General features: G+C 42.8%; 1 protein-coding gene and 1 long non-coding RNA gene across 3 annotated transcripts in view; one reads left to right on the top strand and one right to left on the bottom strand.

Annotated features, from left to right (window-relative positions):
* Nucleotides 1-7,968: 7,968 nt before the first annotated feature.
* LOC128351972 (uncharacterized) lies at nucleotides 7,969-16,043 on the bottom strand. Of its 2 annotated transcripts, XR_008320153.1 has the most exons (3): nucleotides 15,924-16,043; nucleotides 10,142-10,211; nucleotides 7,969-9,138 (listed from the first exon to the last, which is right to left on the bottom strand). It is a non-coding gene; the product is annotated as an uncharacterized LOC128351972 (long non-coding RNA). The 2 variants fall into 2 exon arrangements; XR_008320154.1 differs by lacking the exons at nucleotides 7,969-9,138; nucleotides 10,142-10,211 and adding an exon at nucleotides 14,853-15,021 and having other exon boundaries at nucleotides 15,924-16,040.
* A 163-nt stretch (nucleotides 16,044-16,206) lies between these two features.
* Nucleotides 16,207-22,838, top strand: part of PWWP2B (PWWP domain containing 2B) — a 35,677-nt gene continuing 29,045 nt past the window's right edge. The window contains exon 1 of the mRNA XM_053312077.1: nucleotides 16,207-16,349. Coding sequence (XP_053168052.1) covers nucleotides 16,207-16,349 — 143 coding nt within the window. The remainder of the gene's footprint in view (nucleotides 16,350-22,838) is intronic.

The raw sequence follows: 22,838 nt of genomic DNA, 5'->3' as shown, positions 1-22,838 counted from the left end.
ATTCCTGATCCAAAAGATCAATACAGAACAATACAAAAGACTTGGTGTGTGTGTGTGTGTGTGTGTGTGTGTGTGTGCTTACATAATCCTAGGTTGTAATATATAGCTATAAAGATACAAATATAAAAATAGCAAGCATAACAACCCTTGATAAACAACTATAAAAACAGTTCAATCACATTTTGCAAGGAGGCGATATTGAACAATGGTTAACAACTGCCAAAACTCATCTCTTAATGAATGATCCAGCCAAAGGTGCAGTTCCAAGTAATTATAGACCGATAACCTGCCAGCCAACCATGTTCAAATTATTAACTGGAATAATAGCAGATGAAGTAATGCAACACTTATTAACTAATAAGCAGCTTCCAGTTGAACAGAAAGGAAATTGCCCAAACACCGGAGGCACAAAAGGTCAGCTGCTGATTGACAAAATGATTTTAGAAAATTGCAAGAGAAGAAAAACAAATCTAAGTTGCATGGATTGACTACAAGAAGGCCTTCGACTTATTGCCTCATACATGGATATTAAAATGTTTAGAAACAACTGGTGTCAGCAAAAACATTCAGATATTTATTTAAAAAGCAGTGAGCATGTGGAGTACACAGTTAACAATCAATGGTGAGACACTTGGACAGTTTAGCATTAGAAGAGGTATTTTCCAAGGGAACTCACTATCCCCTCTGTTGTTTGTAATCGCCATGACTCCAAATACTAATACCATGACATAAATACTAAACAAAACAGGCCTCGGATACCAAACATCTAAAACATCAAGTAAAATAAATCATCTGATATACATGGACGATCTGAAGTTGTATGGAAAGTCGAAGTCAGAAATCGAATCACTGCTAAACACTGTCCGTATATTCAGTAGCGATATAGCAATGGAGTTTAGACAAGTGTGCTGCATTAATAATGAACAGAGAAAAAATAAGAAAAACAGAAGGAATAGAACTGCCTAATGGAAGCAAGATCAAGAACCTGGAAGAGAAAGAACATTACAAATACTTGGGCATTCTCCAGGCTGATAACATCGCACACACTGAAGTTAAAAGAAAATTTGGAAGTGAATACATCAGGAGAGTTAGAAAAATCCTCAAGTCCAAACTCAATGGCGGGAACACCATACAAGCTATAAACACCTGGGCTATACCTATTATCAGATACACTGCAGGAATAATAGACTCGACCCAGGCAGAGCAAGAGATGCTAGATCGTAAGACCAGGAAAATAATGACCATCAATCATGCTCTGCACCCCACAGTGATGTAGATAGGCTGTACCTCCCTTGCAGCTCAGGTGGAAGAGGAATGCTGCAAGTCCATCAAAGAGAGGAGGAGAAAAGGGCCCTTGAAGAATATATAAAGGACAGTGAAGAAGATGTACTTAAAATGGTCAATAATGAGAAACTATTCAACACCAATGAAACAAAGCAGGCCTACAAGAAAGAACAAGTCAAGAACTGAGCAGAAAAATGGAGAAATAAGCCACTGCATGGTCAATATTTGCACAATATAACTGAAAATCAAACATCACCAAGACCTGGCAGTGGCTTAAGAATGGCAACTTGAAGAAAGAAACAGAGGGTTAATACTGGCTGTACAAGAACAGGCACTAAGAACAAATGCAATAAGAGCAAAAGTAGAAAAATCAACAACAAACAGCAAGTGCCACCTTTGTAAAGAAGCAGATGAAACAGTGGACCACCTAATCAGCTGTTGTAAAAAGATTGCATAGACTGACTACAAACAAAGGCATGACAAGGTGGCAGGGATGATACACTGGAACATCTGCAAAAAATACAAGCTACCTGTAGCCAAAAATTGGTGGGACCAATAAAACTGAAAAAGTTGTAGAAAATGAAGATGCAAAAATATTATGGGACTTCCGACTACAAACAGACAAACATCTGCCACACAATACACCAGATATAACTGTAGTCAAGAAGAAAGAAAAACAAGTTAAAATAATCGATATAGCAGTACCAGGTGATAGCAGAAAAGAAGAAAAAGAAATAGAAAAAATCACAAAATACAAAGATCTACACACTGAAATTGAAAGGCTGTGGCAGAAGAAGACCAAAATAATCCCAGTAGTAATTGGCGCCCTAGGTGCAATTCCAAAACACCTTGAAGAGTACCTCAACACCATAGGGGCCATAGAAATCACCATCAGCCAATTACAAAAAGCAGCTTTACTGGGAACAGCCTATATTCTGCGACAATATCTATAATAATATCAGCAACAACATTGATAATAAAATTCTGGCATCCCAGGTCCTTGGGAAGGACTCGATGTCTGGATAAAATAAACCAGTCAATAACACCTGTCTGACTGTGTAAACAAAAATAATAATGATAACGATAATTATAATAAAAACATTAAAGCACAATCTTAAGAGGAAGGGGTGGTGGTCCATATTTATGAGGAGTGTGTGCTGGGACACCAAGAGACAAGTTACAAATGACAATGGCTGATATGCTGACTCAATTACTCAACAGAAGTTCTATGGAAATGAATAGGACAAGGTATTCACTGTGTCAGCCAATGTAAGGAGATGCAACAAGGAGTACTTATGCACACATTTAAACCTCCTTGCCATACAAAGTCAATTAATTTCTATGCCATATTTTTCAATTGAAATATGCTGGAGCACCAAACAGTTATGAAGCATCTATTCTATCCCATACGATAGTAATCTTAGTTCAGGAATACTATGGATATGAAGATGTTATGTCTGTTTAGCATCTTCAAAAGTTATTCTCCAAATAATTTGTCTAATCCAGAGGTGGCTGGGGATGATGGGAGTTGTAGTTCAGCAACATCTGGAGGACCACAGCCTGGAGCCCCGGTCTAATCTGTAGCCATGCTATTTAACAGACATGGCAGGATGGGAAGCAGGAAGAAGATCTGCTCAGAGTGGTTAGATTGTGCAAAATGAAAGAAAAGCAACTGCAGAGATTATTAGTTAATATATTATCCACATATTACTGGTAATAATGTTACAAACAGGTTCTGATGTTGCAGTGGACAGTTGGTGAACCCCTCTTGTGAAGGTAAGAATTTGGAATGTATGTTTGGAGGACAACCCAGTACTGGTAGAATAAGACAAATTATTCAAAGGACAAATTGCCCTTTGAACAGCAAACACACCTGGGAAAAGAGGAGTACAATTATACCTGATCTACTTGGCTTGGACAACAAACATAAAATAGGCTCCCTGGATGAGTTGTAAGGTGCATGCCTGAGCCTGCCCAAGGAGTTCAAAGTTTTGGTTGTGAGAGGAATTGTGAAGCTAAACCAGGGACATAGCTAGGGGGGAGGGGGCCCATGTTCACTCCTCTCCCCAGCTGCCCCTCAGAGTGAGGGAGATAATGAAGAAAATAGGGATGAGTGGATCTGGGGGATCCTCAGAAGCTGGGGTGGGCGGGTCTAGGTTCTTTAAACCCATCTACTCAATTATAGCTATGCCCCTGGTCTAAACAGACTCCAGAGAGGGAGGTGTTGACCTTCCCTAATCTACTTTGCGAGTTGTACTCAGAACTAGAAATTCACCAAATACTAGAAAGTTCACATGCTGTGTATAGGTGTGAGTGTGGAAAATCTTCTAAATAATACTGGAAGATTAATCACTAATCGGTGACTTCTGCAACCGGAGTGTTTCAGCACCAAGAGGTCAATGCCAAGGGCAGATTCCATTGTAGGGTCCAGTTATTACAATTACTCAAGGCACACTGTCAGAGCTGTATATGCAGGACTTTCCCCTCTTTTGTTTCAACTGCCTCAATTTTCTAGGTTGTATAGGGTAGCCTTTCTGTTCTGGGGCCTTGTGTCTAAGTAATCTGTGCCTGAGCTGTATTATTACAGGCAGAATCTCACATATATGAATGCTCTTCTACACAAAATAAATCCCCTGAATACAGAAAACTATTGTAGGCTAGCTTTCTCCCTGACACACTAATTCTCTATTTGTAGTAAAGTTTTTCCCCATAGGGAATATTCTATTATGGAAGCCTCATTCTGCAGTATTTAGTAGAAGAGCCCAAACACAGCTTTTACCACCTTCATGAGAACTAGGCTTATATTCAGAAATATTTAGGGGCAGGGAAACAAAAGACCATCAGCACTACCTATGCTTCAGGGAGCTGCAATATGTGAACAACAGAGAAGCAAGCTTATTAAAATAATTTAGAATCTATTAGCAGGGCATTAAGCTACTCACAACTTAGTGAACTTTCTGTACAACTTGGTGCTTGTTTTTCTCTCAGAGCATTGATGATACTGCTCATTGATCAATCCTGATATATACACACACACACACACACACACACACCACGCAATTTCAGCTACCTTTTACAACCACATATGCACATTTCTGTATGGAAAAGTATACATTAAATAAAATGCACAAGCATTTGAAAATTTCAACGATAAATTGTTTACATTCAACATTATTATTTGTGTTGTAATATGGCTTCCTTTCATTACTCAGTTCTGTGAAGAATTTTGGATCATTATTTGGCCTAAGCTTATTGTGCTTTATCCCTAAAAGAATTTCTCTCTGTGGCATTGGTCAACTGTGATGTTATGCCAGATATAGTCAAGCTGCTGTTACATTCCACATTCTCCTTCCTTTTGATACTGCAAAGGGAATTCTCCAGAGGCTAAATATTAACAAACATTTCTCCTGTTCTGTTGATAAAATCTCCTCCTGCACTCATCTTTTCCTGGATGGCAACCATTTTGGATTACATCAGTACATTTCAATGTATGGTGATGATTTATCACATAAACACATTGTTAAGCTGACCACTGGTCTTGAAGAGAAGTTTTTAAAGTACGTTGTGTGTTTCTCACAAGAGAAAAGCATGTAGAGGGATGGATGTCATTTAGAGAAGAGATGCTAGAAGAAGACCATGCAAATTTTGACTGTGTAATAGAATATATTCTGGTATACTTTAGTGCCTTGGTTTTGTGCCATGGGTTTGTTCTCATGACCATTAAGTGGGTAGGACAAGCCTCCTATCCACCTTGGGGAGCTGTGTGCACTCCTGATTTTTTTTGTTGTGTGTGAGTTAAAAGAGGAGGGCAAAATGTGTGATCATGTGGGAGGAGGATGAAGGCTCCAATGGTGTCCTCCTACCAAGCATATTACCAAGGTAGGAGGAAACGCTGTCAGAGCCTGCATCTGCCTCCCACACAATCACTTTCCCTCCTCCGACTTAGCTTTTAACTTACACACAACCAAAAATGGGTTCTGAAGGTGGGTAGCAAAGGTGTAGCTAGGGGATAGGGGGCCCGTGTTCGCCCCTCTCCTTGGCACCCCTCTGAGTGAGTGAGATAATGAAGAAAATAAGGAGGAGTGGGGTTGGGGGACCCAGGTTCTTTGAACTCATCTGCTCAAATACAGCTACACGCCGGTGGGTAAGACAAATGTCACTTAACTGACATGTGAACAAGCCTTGTAAACATTAAAATACATCTTTTTCTGATTTGGAAGAAAGCCCCATTGAATTTCATGGAGCTTATTGCCAAAGCTCAGGCTGATTCAGGCTCTTAAATGCTCTTTAGCTGGATGCACACACAGGGTTCTTGTATGTGCAAGTCCCATATTTATGGGAAGCAGCAGCTCTGCATATATGCATTGGCCTTCAGAATTGCTATGTCTGCTGAAATGAATGGAGCGGCCCTGGAAAGCACCGTTTCAAAACTTGTAAGATATACATGGCCCAGAAAAGATCACAGGGTTGCCAATGGCGAACACTTGCCCGGTGTTTGTGTCTTGGTAGAGTGTTGTTAAGCATGGCTTGTAAATATCACATGAATCTGGGGGGGGGGGGAATGACTCCAGGGCTATGCCCCAATTATTATTTTTGTGGAACAACAGGAGTGACTTCTTCCTGTGGCACTAGCCCTTATACAGGGATTAGTAGCTTTGATAACTTGAGAAGCCAAGCATGACTTATTTTTATGAGACTAAATATATTGTTTAAATAAAATAAATAATAAACAATCACTTCCAGATGTAATGGAAAGAAGGAAAGTGCCGCTGTGGAAGGGAAATTAGCTGTTAGCTCCATTTTCGTAATTTCTTTATTACAACTGTTTTCCCATGTCTCCTATAAGTCAATGGAGTGATGAAATTGACTAGATTAGATTGCAAACAGCTTCTGGTCTAATCAGTGTCACTTTTCTCTCTAAGAGAAAATTATGGGGGAAAGGAAGAAAAAATGTTCTTGTATCTAAGCAGAAGTTCTTGTATCTAGGAGTAGCCTAGAGCACCTATTCTTTCACATATAAAATCTTTAAAAAAAGAAAAAAAGCTTAGCGTTTCCAGATAGCTCAAGCCATGTTGGTGGAATTGAGGGGAGGGGAGTGTTTTACTCATTATAGACACTAGCCAATATGTACTTGCAACAGTCACACAAAATCAGAACACATTTGCTGCTGTTTGTGAAGAGGGTGAGCTCCCTTTGGCTTGAAACAGAATCACTTGGTATTTATGAATTTCTTCACCAGGCATTCAGTGGGGCAGTGAGAACACATCTGTTTCTAAGAGTTAACCTCTGAGTTGCAATGTTGGTGCATGCATGCATGCTGATGTTGCCATATGCATCTTACTGGTATTGTCCCCTGGGAAACGTAGTTCTTAGCAGCAACTTCTCATCCCGCACCAAAACAAACACCCCTTGAACAAGAAATGATCCAAATAGAAAGAAGCAGCTCCCCAACCAAAAAACTTCTGGGTTGTATGGTCTAGTCATGGAGTTCACAAGAACAAACAACAGGTCCCACAACAAAATGTTGCAGTATATCTCTGGTGTTACCTGAGCCTGTTTTTGAGTATGGTGGAAGTTTTAGGCACTTTCCCTTCTCAGAAGCAGAAAGAGTTGTAACTGTCTTGAGTGAGTATTCTTCAAGCTGATAAATTACCCACTCTTTTTGTTCTTCCCCCTTCGCCACTGAGTTCCATTAGCTCCACCCACCAGCTCAAGTGTTAACTGCTCTCTAAGTCCACAAGTGTTGTTCTGCTCCCTTGAGCTATATTGGAGCAGTTTTGTGCGGTTTTAGCCATCTTCAGTTGTTTGTTTGTAAGTGACTATCTGTGGGTTACTCCGTGTCTGCCAGTACTTCCCTCTCACCCACAGATGCTCCAGTTATGCACTGATAAGGTTCATAACATTTCTAGTTCTTTTGGAAATAGATATAAGATTTCATCTAAAGTAGTTGGTTAATACTGAAGAGCTTATGTATATGTTTTACAAAGCAGCCTGATTAGCTGGAATATTGAGCACATACGTCCAACATCTAATTTTGTATTTCAAACTGAGATTTGGGGGAAATAGGGGAAAGGATACTCAATACATTTGAATATTATGAGCCAGACACATTTGTACTACAAACTTTGGTGACATCTCTAATTGCAGGATACTTGTCGCACAGCTAGGATTTAGTTTTGACTTTCCCAAGGCCAACCCTGAAGCACTATGAACATCTGGAAAATTGGCTTGACTAGAGCCCACCATAATCAATTACAATACTGCCTCCAAAAGCTATTGTCTGTACAACATCATCATTATCACTGTGATGTGAGCTGCTTCACATAAGAGTATGTTCCTACTTTGATATTACATCTGTATACAAAAATAAAAACAAAATGGTGTGGAACATATGAAAGCTTTTCTGCTTTGCCATATGCATGTACAAAAAATGACATTTGTTTTATCAGATGGTATTATGTACAGGCATTCTCTATATGGAAGTGTTATGAACATCATAAATTATCATGTGAAATGGCTCTTTTTCAAGGCTTTGGAAATGTTTGTGGACAATATTTCAAGCACGGTATTGTTCAGGGTTACACCTCCCCTTATACTGACTTCCCCTTATACTGACTTCATACATTTCATCAAAATACCGATAATCTGCAATCTGATAAACTAAAGAATGCCTTCAGCAACAATGTATAAGGAAGGTTTATTGTTCAAGTGGGCTAATTCTTAAAAACAGTGGCTGACATCCAGACTAAATTACTTCTGAGTAGTCCTATTAAAATTAAGTCATCCTTTGGAGTAAGTTCATTGAATGTCAGCCTGTGAAATATATGTCCAGTTAAATATACAGTTTTAGTGGAATTCTGTGACCCTTCCAGCTTCCTGACACAAGCAATAAAACTATGCATAATGCAGAGATGTGAAATACCTTGAATGCTGATTCAGGACATTTATTTCTGTAGTGGTAAAGCCCTTCTGAGCTTTATCTAAGGTTGCAATTCTAATCTAATCTAAGCAGCCTTAACAGAGAGTAAATTTCACAGAACTCAGTAAGGCTTACTTCTTAGTCAAATACTGAGGATTGTGTTGCAAATCGGTTTACATCCAGTTACACACGTTACGTACACATTGGTGTAAGTTAACCATCAGTCTTGTGGTGATGTTGTCAGTTCTTCTCTATGTGGAATCCAAGGAGGGAAGCAAACACAGGAACAGATTTCCGAGAGGCGAGAGCTTAAACTACACTGATAAAGTCCATTTGATGGTATCTTAGGAACAGTGTTTAGACAGCATTCCAGCTATAGCTTAGGGCACATCAGGAAATGGAACTTGTGCTCCTCTTCAACAAGTGGTCTTGTTTTCTGCTGCTACGGAACAGCATTCATGCCTGCTGCTGCACAGCAACCGCAGAAGGCTTATTGCAGTTAGTTGTGTGGTAACTGCCAAATAGCTGAGCAGCAACATGGACAGACTCGCAAGGAATGTTATCCATCACAGGAAGGGAAGGGAAGGTGTTCCCGGGTGGCTTGGCCAGAGCATAATTTCTTCTGATCAGGAGGATCTGCTTGCATTAGGCCTAACCCATCAGGAACTTTCTCCTGCATGAGCCCTGCTGAATTGAAATGAAGGCAGCTGAGCATAAGCGTGGCTGGGATCTTGCTCAACTCACATTCATCTAAATTTTATGGGGAAAGATGCCAAGGAATCACGCTCAAGTTTCCTGAGTCACACCACGACTTTGGTATCAAGGGTCACTTTATCACTTCTCACAGTGGGGCTGCAGTGGCACTTTGCCCCTCTTGCACAAAAGGAGCAAAGTGCATTTCTGAGGGGACACACTTTATTCCACAGATTAGATTTCTGAAAGAGAACAAACAGAGTGTTTCACGTGAAAGCTCCTGTCCGAAACATATTTTGACAGCATTAGGATTGCAGAGCTATCTTAACTTTCCATTTATGATCCTGCAATGGGCTGCAGGTGAACTGCTTGTCTGGAAGGCTCTTGCCCCTTCTAGTCTCCCTTCTGGCACCACTGCATGCGTGTGTGTACATGTACACAGTGTGTCCCTAAGAGCACCTACAGTATGATATCACAATAATCTGTCAAAATATTGAGATTTACCTCTGGGGCCCTGATCTGGGTCCTTCCCCACATACCATGAGGTACAGTTGGTGGGCAAGAGGGACAGGGTCTTCCTTGTTGTGGCACCAAAGTCCTTGAATGGTCACTTCCAAGGCTGTACCCTCTAAACCAGGCCTGCTCAACTTCGGCCCTCCTGTAGATGTTGGTCTACAACTCCCATAATCCCTGGCTATTGGCGACTGTAGCTGGGGATGATGGGAGTTGTAGTCCAAAAACAGCTGAGGGGCCAAAGTTGAGCAGCCTTGTTCTAAGCTATGTGTTCTCAAACTTGGGTCTCCAAATGTTGTCAGACTACAACTCCCATCATCCCTGACCACAATGGCTGGGGATGATGGGAGTTGTAGTCCAATATGACCCTCTGGCTGTTGTGACCTGGAATGATGGGTGTTGTAGTCCAGCAGCACCTGGAGACACAAATTTAAGAATCTGTTCTAGGCCACAGGCTGTGTATTTCCAAAAGGGCTGACGGGCTAAAGGGCTGGTGGCTATTTGAAGGGAGGTAGGCAAGAAAGACCATGCCCCGTGGCTAGAAATTTAAATGTACTAATAAAAAGGTGTTATGTAATGGATATTAGGAAGCTATAGGAGCTCCTCCCAGTAGTCATCAAGAGGTCTAAAGAGATCTTTGGAACCATTTAGGGAGAATACAGAAGGAAGCTTTGGCGACCAGGCCTGGACTCTCTAGACTCTTTTGAAGGTGGGCCTAGGCCAGCAACTTACTGTTCATATGAAAGTAGCTTGTTGTGCTTGAATGATGGTACTTGATTGGCTCTTCAAAATCTTAGAAAATCTAGACACCCCATAAATACAAAAATTTATATATATGGTGGGACATAGGTTTGCATAAACATTCTTAAACACAATCCACTGCAATTTAGTTGCTTTTTACCCCTTATTATACAGGCACAAGAGTACCTGTATAGTTGAGTGTGTTGTTTTAGTATTAATTATTCCAAAGGTTGACAATTCTGTTCATCATAAAATCAATATAATTGTCTAGGACATGTAGGGTATTTGGCATAGAGAATCTATGTTCTGAGCATTATAATCTGACCAAATTTCAGAAAGTTTTGAGTATAAATGGCTGAATGACAGCAGTGTGTTTTCTAAAATGCTTTGATCAAGAAGCCCTCCTATATTAAATCATCTCCCCCCAGAAAACATATTTTAAATGTAAAGACCAAGGAAGAGCACAGGTGCATGAAGGCAAAAGTTGTAAATGAGCACAATATGTGAGACTGCAAAACATATGTATTGCTTTCGCAGTGCTAAAGTTAAGCTTGGCAGCCTAACTTACAGTTTCTGTGCTTTGTTGATACATGAGAGAATTTGTAAGTACCTGAACCCTTTATTCTAGAATGGTAAAGGGCATGCTTGCAATTGCACAGCTCATGCTTCCTTGGGCTCCGGTCAAAGGCATGCATTTCTCTCCGCCCCAGCTTGGGTTTCCTCTCCAGCTGCTCTCACTCTGTACCTCCCTCCAGAGGTGCACCTAGGTAATTTTGGAGCCTGGACCTAAAAGCCTTTTAAGCCCCCGCACCCAACACTGGTAAGTTAAGCACCATCCCCTTACACACTGAGGGGATTCTCACGATCGGGCAAAAGCGGACCAAGGGAGCCTAGCCTGCTTTCGCCCACTCGTCTGCTGCCATGGGTGCCGTGTGGCTCCCGGCAGCAAACCCTCATAATTTCCCCTCCCCTTAGACGTGGTTAGCGGAGCCAGCACTCCACTAACCCCGTCTTTTCGATCGTGTGTTGCTGCGGCGTGGCTCCGTGCCACAGCAACACACGAGGAGACCCCTGCTGAGAGGCTGAAACAAGCCTCCTGGCCCTTGGGGTCTCTCCAGGATGCCCTGTGCGGTTGCGCGAGGCATCCTGGAACTTCCAGGGGGTGCACAGCAGAACTGTTTCCTGCAGCCCCTGCCGGAGGCAGCCGGCTGTCATGTCGGTGGCCAATCCAGTCGCCCAGGACTGCTTTCCGGCTCATCTGCAGGGAGAGCGAGCTAAGCCCGCTCTCGGCGAGTCTCACTGATTGTGAGAGTCGCCTCACACTGTGACACACACACAGTATTTTTAACACGTGGATTCTTGAGAGCACAAACAGCAACTGAACTCACAAGAATGTGAGACTATAAAGTAGGTATGTTTATGCAAATATGCATTAGCAGAAACACTTCAACACGCAGCTTAACATATTCCCATCCCATGTGTCTTTCCCCACTCCGCCCTCGGTCTCTAAAGCAGAGGTCACATTCAGCCTGGCCCAGCCCAGGGACCAGTCATGCTCAACCACCCAGTGCAGTGCAGGCCAGCCGTGTGGGAACCACAGAACTTAGGAGAGACTCGAGAGGATTGGGGCGGGGGGCATGGAGGCCTTGGACTTCGGCCTGGAAGTCCAGAGGTAAGAGCACCTCTGCCTCCGCCCCCCACTTTCAAGGCAGAGAAGAAGTCCGGCACCTGTCCATTTCATCTGCATTTTAGAGGCCAGCCCAGGCAATAGATATATATGCTGGGGTTTCTGTTCAGCTTATTGTATTCAGGCTGAATGCGTACAGGCAGGAGCATGTAGGGAAGGCCAAAGGAGTGGTGGTTTCAGGCAGGGCAGGGTATGAGCCTGGTTGAGTGGTCATGTAAGCACCTTTTAGATAAATGTCAATTAAATTATAAATAAATAAGCTTAGGAATGCTGGTCTATGACTGAAATAAACTTTGATCTGATCTAAGCTTAGGTGGAATGGAGGGATGGGGAAAGCTGGAAGAAGAGATGGTGGGTTATAGTAGGATGGGTAAAAACCAATGGCTGGATCCAGCCCAAATTTCTCATGGGTCATCCCATTGGAATTAATGGGACCAGTTAAATTCATGGGACTGCTCATTAGTCCCATAGGAAGCTGCCTTGTACAGAATCCGGCCATTGGCCCACGTAGCTCAGTACTGTCTACACTGACTGGCAGCGGCTGTCCGAGGTTTCAGGCCGGAGTCTCTCTACCTGGAGATGCCAGGGAGTGAACCTGGGACCTCCTGCATGCTAAGCAAATGCTCTACTACTCGAAGCTAGCTAGAAAGCAAGCAATAAGGAATCAACTGATATGTCGTTTGGAGGAAATGCCGGCAGCCAATAAGACAGCCGGTCTCTTCGAGGAACGTCTTCAGCAGTGACCGAGAATGCTGAACCGAGACAGGATGTGCATTAAGTGTTCAGTTGCCGGTGGCGGCGGCATCTTCCGTTCCTTCCAGCGAGTTCAGATGCGTTCCTCTAGCTTGTCTGCAGCCGCCGCTTCTCAGCCAGGGGCGGAGCTTTCCTCGCATGAAGCGCCCCGAGAGGCGAGCTTTAGGGAGGAATTACAGCAAGCGGCCACTAGGGGGAGCGTGGTGGAAACGAAACGCCTCACATAGTAACCTCACTGAATTGTCAAACATTGTCATGGTTAAAAGAGCTGGAGACAGTGATCGCTCTCAGGTAACGTGAGCCATAGACTTCCTTCCTTTCATTATTTCTGTGCATTTGAAATTCTCATTTGTTAGGGGTGAATCCATACGCTTGGATGGTTTTTCTTTTCCCCTTTCATGCTTTCTGGCTGTTCTCTTTTAAAAGATAAATACAGAAATTCGGATTTCAGAGCCAGGCTACAGAAGATTGTGGGATAACTTTTGAGAAATAAAGGAAATCAATCCTCTCACTTTCCTTTAAAAAATCAACAATGCATAATTAAAATTGGACTGCAAATATCCCCTCCTTCTGTATGAAGTCTGCAGCAACAGCATTTTAAGTTTGGAGAACCTATCTGCATAATTTGCAGAGAGTACAATGAATGTATCTGCAACACTAATGAATGGTTTGAAATATATCAGAGGAATGTAAGGTTAATCTGACTTGTGCTGAATTTGCTCATTTTTTGCACTGTGCAAAAGAATATGTTGGCTCTATTGAAGAAATTGAAGGTGAACAACCGTTTTAGGAAGCTGGGGGAATTCGGAACCAAAAAATATATTTTTAAAATAACCATTTTATAGATCACATTTTTCATGTGCTAATATATTTTAATGCATAAAGCTAAAAGCATAATTATGCAAGCCAGGTATAAAAAGCTCATCTAAGAAATCTGTAAATTGTCATTTCTAAATCCTGATTCCCCTTAAGGCTGAGAAGTTTGGGTTTGGGGGGGGTGGGAATCAGGAAGTGAAATGTGCTTTAAACATATAATTTTTATCACATGCTTGCTGAGTGTGTTTAATCCCCCCCCCCCTGCAAATATGGAAATCTGTTGAAGTTAAATGATGGTTCCAAATGCCTCATATCAATCAACTTTGCAGCTCATGGGTTTGTTATTCATCTGATAAACCTTATTAAATATTGCACAAGTGAACGGCCTTTTTTAAAAGAAACAGCATTGTAGATCTATATCTAAAGAGCTAAGGCGAGACTGGCAGGAGCAGGAAGAGCTGATGACCTTGGACCCCTCCTGAATGCAAGAGGGGCAGTTGTCTTCCTTTCTTTGTTGCACTGTGTATAGGCCTGAGAGAATAATTCTCCACGAAAACCATGTGGTGTTATTCAATTCTAAGAAAGATTTGGATCTCCCACACCCACCCACTCAAAAGTGGAGCCCTTCAGATGTCTCTAGACAAAGCCAGCAGCTTAAACTCTTTCTTAAAATCTGTATGTTTATTAAAATCTACACATTTCCTGATCAAACTGTTTTAACTTCCTCGTTACTTAACCAGAGGAGTAGGCCCAGAAAGGAGCACCTCTTCCATTTTTGTTTTACCAGTGGAGGCTGAAAGCAAGACTGCAGTTGAATTATAACTTAGAAATGACAATTGTGTCTTGTGAGCCAGTTTTTAACAGTGCTTGTTTGACTGCCAGCTGTCGACACTGACTCCATGGCACACTTTACTTTACCTTTACTATGCATAGAACACGACTGCATGTAGCCAGCCCCCTTTTAATTTATTTTTTGCTACTCTGTCCACTAAGATTGAGTCATTTGAAAATGCTTCCTATTCATAAAAGCAAAACCAGAAAACTAAAATAAACAAGGTTACACACTTTAAAAAAAAAGAGTAATCTCCACCAAATGGGACTTTCCCCCCAGGCCAATATGTTTAGAATTGTAATGCAACTGTTCATCTGCATCTTCAGTCTGATTTCTCTAAAGCAGCCCATTGACTGCTGGGCTGCTTTAGGAACAACTAAACCCTGGAGCAACTAGCTTCTGGACTGCAATCTGAATTCATGTTTGGGGGGTTGGGGGGACAAGAATATCCTATTAGAAATGAGTCCTGGTGTGTTCAATAGGATTGACTGCCATCTATGTGTACACAAGATTGCAGCCTTAAACATTATGGGGCTTACTTATGAGTAAAATGCATAGGCTTGGACTGCTAGAGAAAAATAGAAAAATGGAATTTTAGTCATATGCAAAAAAGCTAGTCATAAATTTGTATTTCATACATCCAGTGTGCATATAAGCTTTAAAGCCTTTAGGTACAGCTCATTCCTGAGACAAATATTTCATATTGTGGTTTGCCTTTGAAAAATCTTCCATGTCTTTTGGAGAAAGGGGCCCTCTTGTTATTACGCTTGAATGGTCCTCACTCTGTTAAAAGAAAAAAGAAAAAAGAAAAAAAGACCAGCTTTCTGCTATTAACACATGAGCCCATTCAGAGACTTTACTTTGGTTTTATTTGTGTTATAGAGGGCAATGTTTGGGTTCCAGTAGGTTGAACTTTGGGGAGTTCTGTCCACAAGTGTTTTAGCCACACACTTGGGTTCAGTTTCATTCTGAGTGCTACTGAAATGTAGGGGCATTCTTGTCTACATGCTGCAGTAAGTGGGTAGGGCTACAACAATTCCCACATGGGAGCCAGAGTAAAGCCCCCCCCCGAAATCAATGGGACCTCTGAACAAACATCTAGAGAGGCTGGAGCTGTGAGAAGATGGAAGTGGTTTTCTATATTTATAACAGGATTTGAAACTACGTTTTAAACAGAGCACCTTTATACACAACTGAAACATCCTGGACTCGAAGAGCACAGAGACAAACCAGAGAGATTTCTTCCTTGTTTAGAAGACACACGTGAAGGAAATAAGAAATAATTTACTGACTGTGAACTCCTCTAGAATCTACAAAATACAGAATAGTGTGTGTATATGTTGCAGCCACCCACTCCAGGTAAATCTCCACTTTGAAGCAGGATGGTGGAAGACAATCCACGTTTTTTGATAACCGAGTTGTCTTTTGAGGGAACGGGGGAGATATGCACTGAATTTAATCTCTGCTTTGTGTATTACGTTAAGTTACAGGAACTGTAACCTTTTAAAAGAAATTTGGATAACAACTTGACACTTCACGTAGATATGGATGGTGCTTCTGAGCTGGGGCAGGGGGCAGGCCTCCTCGCTAGGGGTAACCTGTCTAGTGAAAACAAAACCAGGAAAAAGCAAACACCCCACAAAAGCAAACACCCTGCTAGTTATTTCATAATAACCCCAGTGTACCCAATTGTTTCAGGATTCCGTCGTGGAACGTTCCCGGGAGGAAAGCATTGTGACGTCAGCGCACCTACTAATCCTCCCTGCTGAGGGGGAGCCTGGAGCCATGAGGTCATCGCAGCGGCCAGTGTAGCTATCCCGAGAGCAGCCGCGGCAGCAGCAGCAGCAGCAACAGAAGCTTCAGCGGCGGGGGGAGGGGAGCTGGCCCGAGCAAGGCCGCCTGGGATCCTGCAGCCGCACTCCAGCTGCAATCGAGGCTGCCGCCGCCGCCGAGTTCCTCAGCAAAAGCATGGAGGAGGCGGAAGCGAAGGAGCCGCAGGTCGGCTCCTGGCTGCCAGTGCTGGTGGAGCAGATGGTGAACGACACCCTGGTGGTCACCTTGAGCTGCGGGGAGAGGCGCTTCACCGGGATTCTCCTGGATTGCACTAAAAAGTAGGAGCATGCATTGCTTTGATTATTATTCCTCCCTCCCCCCAGTCTGTACCCCCCCCCCAATACACTTTCAGAGGGAGGATTGCATATAACAAGTTTTGCTGTACGCACACTGGGGCCTGTTAGCAGGAGAAGGCAGAGCAGTTGGGCAGGAGGAGGGATTAGGCCATAATCAGATTAAAGAGTTAAAGTTGCATGGCATTGCAGTGGGGGAGGGGAGAAAAGTATTGGGAGGGGGTGGGAAGGATCGAATTTTCCTTCCCCTTCTAGGAAGGAGATCGTGGTTTCATTTTCTGTTTAAAAACTAACGTAGGAGAAATTCTTAAAAAAAAAAAAAAGTCAAGTTTTCCACTTTGTTCAACATACAGTCCTCTCCTAGTGACGTTTTCAAAAGGGACACATAGTCTGTTCTGAAAAGGCTGTTGAAATGAGCTATATACTTTTTATGAGCATAGACTCTTAAAAAAAAAAAAGGTGTGTCATGGGGGAGGGGGTCTAGGGAATTGCCTTCATCTTTCAGCGATCAAGCCAGTCAACTTCTGCCTTGTTTGCTGGAGCAGAAAATATTTTCTCCAAATGTTGCAACTTCTCTAAAGTTTCTGCACCCCCCTCTGTCATGGTTCCACTTGTACTGCATATGGGTGGCCCCTGGTGCACACCATGATCACCTCATGATGTCACAGGCTGCCATAATTATAGACTTCTTTGTTCAAAAATATGACACACTTCAAACAGCCTTTATCTTGGGTTGAAACTGCCCTAGCTTGCCCTTTTTATTTGCTCTTTGTGTTTGGCAAAAGTATAGGCCTGCGTGTGCATGCATGTGTGTGAGTGAGTGAGAGAGAGAGACCCCTTATATTACACATACATTAAGGGGAACAGTAAAGCTGAGTCCTTTCTGCTTCTTCCCCCACCCCCCATCTTGCATCTCGAGCTTCTTATGTGTAGTGACATGCCTGCTGTTGAAAAAAGGTTAGTGCTTGTGATACTATAAACAAAGAGTAATTCTATCCACACCTAATACTTGAATCTAAAATTGCCTGTTTTGCAATATAATCATAACGAAAGGCTTGCATGTGCCTAACAACCCTCCCCCTCAATCCACTTCCCAATAGCTGATTATACATAGAAGGGCCTCTAATAAAGTAAGCATGTCTTTTTTTAAAATAAAAAAAAGAAAAATCATTAAAAGATGGGAAACAAGCTTAACAGAGCTTACTGGCTAAAACACCTTTGTCTAAATAACCTGTATTAGCATTCATTCTCCCATGTGCCCATTCCTTTTTATTTCATCCAAAAATAGCTAAAATGCCTTTGGAATACTCCCACTGCACAAAACTGGAATCCCAGAATGTCTATGGCAGAGATCACGAGGTACTGGTCAAATGTGGGCTTTCCCCTACCATTTTATTTTCTGAGTGGAAATGCAAATAAATGCCAGACACTTCGAAGGCCCCAAATTCATTTTCCTTAAAAAGTAGTCTTGGTGACAGCTTCCGTATTTCTCCCACCCCCTGCAAGCATACACAAACACACACACGCTCATACCAGTTTGCAGCCATTCGCCTTCGACAACTATCCTGCTGGTGTTATCTCATAATTAGATATGCCAGCAATCATTAATAGTAAATGCATGTGATTCTAACACTTAGCTCAATGTGAATTTTAACATATATACATACATCTCAGCATGTGAAACTTGCTCTGTGCTAAAAAGGGGGGGGTGTTATGTGGCTGTTTCCATCTCCCCCACCTCTTCCTTTTGTCCATATGTCGCTGATGTTGTCAAATGGCCGGAGAAGCCCTTGCATTATGTGGCCAGCCATTGCTGCAGCTATATTGATTTCTTTCTGGCACCTGAGACCCTGAAGCAAAGTAACATGGGCACAATGCACTGGGAATGTTTCCTTCAGCCCCATTGAAAGGAGTCGGAAGTATGCAAGAGCAGAAATTCCCACTAATTTGCACAGGACTAGTGCATGAGAAGGTTTGTGCTGGATTTTTACCATAGGCCATGCTGCTCTTCCAGGATTTATGCGGACCTTTTATGCCAATCGGCTTCTTGTCTTTTAGACAGACCGTTCACACCATTGAATGGATACTAAGCTTTATTTTCTTCTAGACTCCATATTCCTTCAGATCCCACCCCCGCCTAATTGTCTTTTAATGTGGCTTCTGTAGAAACACACTCCCTGCTCTAAACCTTGCTATTTATCTTCCATAATGAAATGAGATCCAAATAACCTGCCACAGAGTGTGGTGTCTCCTCTACGCTATGTTCACCATCATTGATTATTTATAAGAGCGCCTAAAATGCACTAGGCACTGCACAAAAATAGCTCAGTTCAGTTATTGCGATCTTTGATCAAATACACAATCCAGATCAAATAAATCTACCCTGAGGGTAGATATCAATATAAACACATACATAAACACATGTAGAATCAGTTACATAGAAGATTGAGATAAAAAAGTATAGGTTACAAAAATAGCAAAACCACAAGGCCCTGCCCATAGGCTCGGAATCTAAAAAAGAAAAAAATTGACATGTTGGAGAGTTGATGATTATTTCCATACCAGAAAGAAGTTTGTATTTGATTTCAGATCGTTTAAGGAAAAAATGTAGTTGCATTTGCTAGTTTTTGAGCTCATGTGGTATATTTGAACAATATAAGTTCAGTATAGCACATGCGTGCACACACACAATAATACAGCAGAATTAGGAGGTTTTGAGCGAATCACATGGCTGGTATTCTTAGCTGGACTGGCTAACAGTATTTCCCTGGCAGAGTTCCCTGAGCCTTCCTAGATGAAAGCAGTGTTAAACCAAATCTTTGGCTTGCTTTTCAGTGCAAGGCTTAAATAGCTTTCTCTCTTGGTGTCTTTCCCAAGCCACCCAGAGAGTTCAGAAGCTTGGTGTCTATCCATTTTAACCATCACTTATCCCCCCCCCCACCCCTGCTCCCGATTTTACCTAATTTTCTTTTCAGTAGGACTAAGATGCTTCTCATTTAATTTAATCTCTTTCCACACATTTAAAACACTTTTAGAATTGCCTTGCTGTCGTCTCAGGTCGATTCATTTGGCCTGTCAACATATTCCCCATTCACCAATTCCCTAGGAAATTCAAGCGTCTTAAGGGTTAATTGAATATGAAGTGGTGTTCTGAAGAAACTGAACATGGAATGAGAAAGGGAGAAATTCCAAAATAAGCAGAAGCCTAAGTACCTCACTAGGAAGTAGAAAGTAAAGGTAAATGGTGGGGATGGGAGGGCCGATATGGAGAACAGGGCAATTGAAAACAGTAGCAAAATTTGCATCTGTACTGGGGGAAATGAAAAGACCATGGAATTATGGACAGTGATGGCTATAAATAGCAGATCAGGGAGGGAGAGGGAAGACCTCATTGCAGATAAAGGTTATTCTTTGGTTGCCTGTATGAGGTAGATTGGGAAAGAGTCCCTTTTTGATGCACATGGGATTTAGTAATTGCACTTATCGGAGGCTGACCTGGAAATAAGTGTTTCAGTAGGCAGCTGGACTTCTAAATAGCAAGTCGACTTTTTGATCTTTTGTGGCTTATGCATTTGCATTTTCTGTTTCCCTCCTTCCCACATTCTAAGGTCCACTTCCTGGTTGCCTATGTGTTCAATGGTATAAAAACAAAATGTTGACTATATTATAGGCCAGGGTCCACAAACCTTGACTTGACTTTTTTGCCAGCTGTTGTTTTTGTGGTATCCAACATAATGTCTTCCCTGTCCTGAGGAGTCTGGCACACACAGAAGATTTTTTTCCCCTAAGAATGGTCTTCTGTCATTTGTGTTTGGAATATGGAGAAGATAAAGTGGGATTTTTCAGAGCCCCTGGTGGCGCAGTGGTAAAACTGCCTCCCTGTAACCAGAAGGTTGCAAGTTCAATCCTGACCAAGGGGCTCAAAGTTGACTCAGCCTTCCATCCTTCCGAGGTCGGTAAAATGAGTACCCAGAATGTTGGGGGGCAATATGCTAAATCATTGTAAACCACTTAGAGAGCTTCCAGCTATAGAGCGGTATATAAATGTAAGTGCTATTGCTATTGCTATTTTCAACAGTTGCATAGAAAAGACTCTCCTGTTCCTTATTTTTTCCAGACTGTAGAGTAAATGAGAGCTCTGGGAAGGGGTTCTGCAGTGTTAGGCATCCTGCTTGCCAGAGGATGAAAGGCACTTTCACCTGGCAAGTTGGTGAATAGATCTGTTACCAATCCTCCAGTGCATTGTATGCTACTCTGAATTCTATGAATATAGGTCAATATTTTTCAAAGCCATAAAGATGTCTCGTCAGTGGTAGCTTGCAGATGCAAAATTCATGAAGGTGTGCCCATTATATGAAACTTACGTCGGCTGGGGTCCAGCATCAATATTGTATTCTGTTGTATTATATACAGCAGTCTACCCTTGCCATGGTGAGTATTTCATTGTTTTTGGAGGAGCCAAGCGACTTTGGAAGGTGCAGCACAACAAAAGGAAGATCCTTGCCCCCGTCCCCAACTCCCAAGTTGGAGAGGAATGCAACAGCTGACCATTCAGATGATGGGCCACATCTGGAGTGCTTCTGCCACTCAGTGCCAAACTAAGCCCCACAGCTGTGGGACTTCCAAGGCCCTCCAAACCTCAGCACACTCTGGGATTCTTGTCTCCCCCCCACCCCCCGCCACACGGCCCTGGCTCCAAACTCAGAGCTAGATAGTGAGCAGGGAAAGGGGTGCACTGCAGCAAGTCTGGGGTGGGCCCTGGGTCAAGAAGTGAAGGTGTGCCCCTGCCTCCTGGGCCTTCTGCCGCCTTTTCCCCTGCCATGTTTTTTGGCTGCAGAAGACTGTAAGGATGTGGTGAAAAACCATTCTTGACCTGCCATTTCATTCTTATGCAAATATCGTCACACATTTCCCCACTCATTCAGACACTTTCACATACATATTCCCCTGGATCAGAAACATTTTAACAACATATGTATCTACTACAATCAACTCCTATGGTTGATGCATCAATGGTTGTATCTTTCTTATGTGCCCATTCATGCTCACTCTCGCACACACACACACACACGTCAACAATCTATGGTGGCACAGATTAGTCTGAGCACATGATGCTGTCCTCTACAAAGCCACTGCCTAGGGTACCCCAACTCTGAAGTGTTTTTCCAGCTCTGCTTTGGAGCATATTCTAGCACATAAAGTAGAGCAGGGGTGGGCAAATTAGGCCCTCCAGCTGTTGTTCAACTACACTTCCCATCATCCCCAGCCACAATTTATTGGCTGGGGATGATGGGTGTTGTGGTTAATTTGTGGCTGGAGATGATGGGAGTTGTAGTTGAACACAGCTGGACGGCCAAATTTGCCCAGCCCTCATGTAGAGTGTGCACTGACCTCCGATGCTGGGCGGGGGCGTTGTACTCACCCCTCCCACCGCTGTTCCCCCTCCGGCGCTGTCATTTTTGTTAAAATCTTGGGGGCGACAGCGGTCCTCCCTGCTGCCCCTACCCCCTTGTTGGTGCCCGTACCCGGAAGTAACAGGCGCGCATGCACCCGCTGCCGACGTGTGTGCCGGCCACCATGCAAACAGGTTCGCAGGCCTCCATCATGCGAACCGGTTTGTGCACATCCCTCATGTAGAGCCTTGAATCAATGTTCTGGGCTTTCTTAAAGGTGTAGACACACTGAAGTCTACAGCTATGAAGGAGGCGTCCTTTTATCAATAATTATGCAGATTGTGGGTGGAACTGCTTGTTATGAAGAAAATCCAGGCTCTTCAGCCTCATGTTTTTCTAGTAAAGCAAATTCAGGGTGGGGAGTGGGGGGTGGCAGGGGGAAATCAGTGGGTTGGAGGGAATATTTAACCCTTACCACTTACTGAAGAGCAACATATGTTCCTTCACTGCCAAAGAGCAGCTGTAAGTCCCTGTAATGCAAAAATAGCTACAGGAAAAAGATTTGAACTCTATCTATCTATCTATGCACCTACCTGCCTGACAACTCAGTCTGCTACTAACTAGGCCCAGCCCTTTCAAAGGGCACATCCCTCTCCTCTGGAGGTGACATTATGTACACATGGGTGCTGTAAAGAATTAAAATTCAATAAGCAACTGTTAATACCTCTTTGACATGGCAGCCTTTCCCTTTTTGGAGACTTGCCTTTTCTTCTTCCACTTTTCATTTCGTTCCCTGCTTAATTTCAAAAGTGGCACAGTACTCATACTTGCTTGGAAGGGGTCTCGAAAGCACTTCTCAGAATCCTGATACACGGATAATGGCTCTGGTTATTGAGTGGTGGGAGAAATAAACTCCATGCTCCGGTTCATCACTACTACAAATGCTCAGAGCCAGAATTCTGGTATTCCAAACATTCTTTCTCCAAACCACACCTTTAGGACTGACACACAAACCAGAAGCAGTCTGCATGCTTTTATCAGCTGCATATTACAAAAGAAGCCGTCTGGAGTAACTGAATAA

The sequence above is a fragment of the Hemicordylus capensis genome, chromosome 3 (genome assembly GCF_027244095.1).
Source record: "Hemicordylus capensis ecotype Gifberg chromosome 3, rHemCap1.1.pri, whole genome shotgun sequence".
Classification (NCBI taxonomy): domain Eukaryota; kingdom Metazoa; phylum Chordata; class Lepidosauria; order Squamata; family Cordylidae; genus Hemicordylus; species Hemicordylus capensis.
This window is presented reverse-complemented; position numbering and strand designations above follow the sequence as displayed.